The sequence below is a fragment of the Ammodytes marinus genome (genome assembly GCF_949987685.1).
Source record: "Ammodytes marinus genome assembly, chromosome: 22".
NCBI lineage: Eukaryota > Metazoa > Chordata > Actinopteri > Uranoscopiformes > Ammodytidae > Ammodytes > Ammodytes marinus.
Genome location: NC_137226.1, coordinates 7,501 through 12,500, shown reverse-complemented (window position 1 = coordinate 12,500; position 5,000 = coordinate 7,501). Strand labels below are relative to the sequence as shown.

Here is a 5,000-nt window from a genome sequence, read left to right as displayed (position 1 = left end):
TATATTCATAATAATAAAATTTTTTGGTAAATGTCCTTCTGTTAATTAAAACCTAACTTTAAAACATATAGCCTATTAAATAAATAAGTATACATATTGGTACAATTTAGGATAAGTTAAATAGGTTGTTGTGAATGTGTTGGGAGTAGTTCTTCAGTGGCTTATCAGTTATTTCAAACTTTGTTTAAATAGACTACTGTTGTTGACTGCTCTCTGCAGCTGAAGCAGTTGATTTTTCAAGCTAGCGCACTGCAGGGCTGTGAAGCGCGAACTTCCTGTTCTTACCGACTTCAAAAAAGTCAATTCACGTTTGGCTAGTAACATGCTTTTAATGTGAAGGTGCACAGGAAATGTTCTGTTTGCACACGCGCTAACTTAACTGCGTGCCGTCTCCTTCCGGTTATTACCGTTGGTGAAGTGTAGACGCTAGGTCCTGGTCCCGAGCACATATCTTTCACCAGCCAAAGTGGAGGGTGGACTCAATAACTTACTCGCCTAAGAATACATTTACCCGAATTTGGAGAGTGTTAATGTAGAGCCCTCTAAGCAGTGTTGTGCAGCACTCCTCTGTGTCTCAAACAGACAGCATCTGCTCATTAGCACTCATGCGAGTGTACTTGTATTCATCATCGCACGTGATCAATTTCAGTAGCAAATGCGATCAAAACTGTCGCACTGTACAGCCCTGTAAGGGCCCATGGGGGGGGGGACGCCCTACCAACTGAGATAAGGGCCCCCCCTTCGTCTTTATTCTTGACATTTCTTGACATAATAAAAAAAAATCTTCCTTATCTGATTTTTTTTTCTCTCTCCTGTCTGTGGCCCTAAAACTCTTCTGTACTTTAGTATGTAGTGTAGTAAAAGGACTAAAACTCTTCTGTACTTTAGTATGTAGTGTAGTAAAAAGACTAAAACTCTTCTGTACTTTAGTATGTAGTGTAGTAAAGAGACTAAAACTCTTCTGTACTTTAGTATGTAGTGTAGTAAAGAGACTAAAACTCTTCTGTACTTTAGTATGTAGTGTAGTAAAGAGACTAAACTCTTCTGTATTTTAGTATGTAGTGTAGTAAAGAGACTAAAACTCTTCTGTACTTTAGTATGTAGTGTAGTAAAAAGACTAAAACTCTTCTGTACTTTAGTATGTAGTGTAGTAAAGAGACTAAAACTCTTCTGTACTTTAGTATGTAGTGTAGTTAAAAGACTAAAACTCTTCTGTACTTTAGTATGTAGTGTAGTTAAAAGACTAAAACTCTTCTGTACTTTAGTATGTAGTGTAGGAAAAAGACTAAAACTCTTCTGTACTTTAGTATGTAGTGTAGGAAAAAGACTAAAACTCTTCTGTACTTTAGTATGTAGTGTAGGAAAAAGACTAAAACTCTTCTGTACTTTAGTATGTAGTGTAGTAAAAAGACTAAAACTCTTCTGTACTTTAGTATGTAGTGTAGTAAAAAGACTAAAACTCTTCTGTACTTTAGTATGTAGTGTAGTAAAGAGACTAAAACTCTTCTGTACTTTAGTATGTAGTGTAGTAAAGAGACTAAAACTCTTCTGTACTTTAGTATGTAGTGTAGTAAAGAGACTAAAAGTCTTCTGTACTTTAGTATGTAGTGTAGTAAAGAGACTAAAAGTCTTCTGTACTTTAGTATGTAGTGTAGTAAAAAGACTAAAACTCTTCTGTACTTTAGTATGTAGTGTAGGAAAAAGACTAAAACTCTTCTGTACTTTAGTATGTAGTGTAGTTAAAAGACTAAAACTCTTCTGTACTTTAGTATGTAGTGTAGTAAAGAGACTAAAACTCTTCTGTACTTTAGTATGTAGTGTAGTAAAAAGACTAAAACTCTTCTGTACTTTAGTATGTAGTGTAGTAAAGAGACTAAAACTCTTCTGTACTTTAGTATGTAGTGTCGTTAAAAGACTAAAACTCTTCTGTACTTTAGTATGTAGTGTAGGAAAAAGACTAAAACTCTTCTGTACTTTAGTATGTAGTGTAGGAAAAAGACTAAAACTCTTCTGTACTTTAGTATGTAGTGTAGTAAAAAGACTAAAACTCTTCTGTACTTTAGTATGTAGTGTAATAAAAAGACTAAAACTCTTCTGTATTTTAGTATGTAGTGTAGTAAAGAGACTAAAACTCTTCTGTACTTTAGTATGTAGTGTAGTAAAAAGACTAAAACTCTTCTGTACTTTAGTATGTAGTGTAGTAAAAAGACTAAAACTCTTCTGTACTTTAGTATGTAGTGTAGTAAAAAGACTAAAACTCTTCTGTACTTTAGTATGTAGTGTAGTAAAAAGACTAAAACTCTTCTGTACTTTAGTATGTAGTGTAGGAAAAAGACTAAAACTCTTCTGTTCTTTAGTATGTAGTGTAGTAAAAAGACTAAAACTCTTCTGTACTTTAGTATGTAGTGTAGGAAAAAGACTAAAACTCTTCTGTACTTTAGTGTGTAGTGTAGGAAAAAGACTAAAACTCTTCTGTACTTTAGTGTGTAGTGTAGTAAAAAGACTAAAACTCTTCTGTACTTTAGTATGTAGTGTAGTAAAAAGACTAAAACTCTTCTGTACTTTAGTATGTAGTGTAGGAAAAAGACTAAAACTCTTCTGTACTTTAGTATGTAGTGTAGGAAAAAGACTAAAACTCTTCTGTACTTTAGTATGTAGTGTAGTAAAAAGACTAAAACTCTTCTGTACTTTAGTATGTAGTGTAGTAAAAAGACTAAAACTCTTCTGTACTTTAGTATGTAGTGTAGTAAAAAGACTAAAACTCTTCAGTACTTTAGTATGTAGTGTAGGAAAAAGACTAAAACTCTTCAGTACTTTAGTATGTAGTGTAGGAAAAAGACTAAAACTCTTCTGTACTTTAGTATGTAGTGTAGGAAAAAGAAAGAGTATGTGATTTGGAACCAAGTTTGTCTATCAACTGAAAGGATCAAATATGAAACTTACATTCAGAAATGAGGAAGTTTGTTTGAGGCTGAATTTATTTTTATTCTTCCCACAAACAGAGAAGTGAGTCAACTCATCAGAATGTGAACTTAACTACTGTCAACAAACCCAGTGTTAATACACAGCCTAGGCTCCTAACTACTGTCAACTAACCCAGTGTTAATACACAGCCTAGGCTCCTAACTACTGTCAACTAACCCAGTGTTTTTTATTTTTATTTTTAATTTTTTTTATTTAAACCTGCAGTGTGTAGAATTGTGGGTTTTATTTCCTAGCAGATTTTGTAGAAAGTAATTATAATATCCATAAGTACATTTAATTTGTGTATGTGTGTGTCTCCCTGTCTGTGTGTCTGTGTGTCTGTCTCCCTGTCTGTGTGTGTGTGTGTGTGTGTGTGTGTGTGTGTGTGTGTGTGTCCCTGTGTGTGTGTGTGTGTTTGTGTGTGTGTGTGTCTCTCTCTTCCAGTCCCGAGAGCCTCTGACATCATTCTCTCACGTCGTCACGGTAACCGGTCTGTTGCCGTCGGCGACGTACAACTGCAGCATCACGAGCTTCAGCTACAGAACGCCGAGTTTACCGGCTCACATCACCGTGACTACTGCAGGTACCTGTCTGTCTGTCTGTCTGTCTGTCTGTCTGTCTGTCTGTCTGTCTGTGTGTCTGTCTGTCTGTGTGTGTGTGTGAGGGGGGCTTCAACCCCCTTAGACAGAGCTACTAATGCTGTTGTTTTTAACTTGCTTTTGTATTTCTCCCCTACTAGTTGAGGGGCCCATGATGATTTCTATCTTGTTACATTTTAATGAGTATTTATATTTAGGCTATTCCTTTTTGGACCCTGTTATTGACATCAGTGTCTGAGCTCTTTGACTATGGAACATGAAAAGTTACTATCAGTATCTCTGGCTAAGGGCCCCCCTGAGCCCTTGGGCCCCTGGGCCTGTGCCCGGTGTGCCTGTGCAGTAATCCACCCCTGGATAGGTTACACAATTAAGAAAAAACAACGATGGGCCTGTTCATAACTAATTTATATATTTTTTGTAATGTAATGATTATCATGAACTTTAAAAAAAAAAACTATTTTGGGGGGCCCCCGGACCATCTCTTTTTCCTTTTTAATAAGGAAGTTCCCCCCCAGGAACTTGGTGCCCTACGCAGTCTGCGTACTCTGCGTATAGGGAGCGGCGGCCCTGTTGGGATGCACTGGGTTGTTTTGATTTTGTTGCCCTTTTTTCCTTTGCATGCTAGCTGCCTTTTCCTGCTCTATTCTCTCCTTCTCTGGGGTGTCAGTGAGGATACAACTTGACAATTTATTTCGTTATTGGGTTCCTTTTCTGGCTGCAGCCTTTGGATAACATGTGACAACCAACCCCCCAAAAAATGTGACGACCAACCCCAACTTGAACTTCTTGCTAGCATCAAGGCCAACAACCATCTGACAACTAATTAACTTGCTAACCACAATCTAAACTATAGCTTACCCTTCACACTTTTTATGGGTAACAAGTGTTTTGTTATAAACCCATTGTGTAAAAGCCTGAAGAAAAATACAGAGGAGCTAAATATTTTCAATTTGACATGAAAAACACAAACAGTCCTCTCACCTCAAATTCAGCAGTCTAACTCAAATGAAGACTATGTAGGTGACCTCTGATCCCAATTCTGGATATTTACATACCAAAATTTCACAGACAGCGCCTTCTGATTCCGAGATATAACGACTGTGACAACCTACCCGTGTGACAAATTACCCCGTTCTCCCCTAAAAGTGATTTTATTTTTATTTTTTTTTAATAACTTTGCAAAAATCTCAAACCAAACTTTTTAGTAAGCTGTCATTATGGTTAATTATGAGGAATTTTGATTTATTTAATCCAGCGTTATTCCAGTCTGTAACTTAAGGAAACGTGGAGAAAGTGAAGCGCTCTGACTACTTTCCGTATGCTCTGTATTATTGTTTGTTTTTGATGTAATATTGTGTGTATTTGATATGAATGTTGTTTTGTTTTGTTGTGTTTTGTTTCCAGCTAATGAGATGAGCACCAGCGTAGCTTCTATCT

At 36.4% G+C, this 5,000-nt stretch overlaps 1 protein-coding gene across 1 annotated transcript in view; it reads left to right on the top strand.

Annotated features, from left to right (window-relative positions):
- The window catches only part of ptpro (protein tyrosine phosphatase receptor type O), a gene marked incomplete at both ends in the record, with an annotated part of 48,662 nt that overhangs the window by 37,348 nt on the left and 6,314 nt on the right, over positions 1-5,000 (top strand). The window contains 1 exon segment of the mRNA XM_080051451.1: positions 3,409-3,547. Within this exon segment, the coding sequence (XP_079907577.1) occupies positions 3,409-3,547 (139 nt within the window).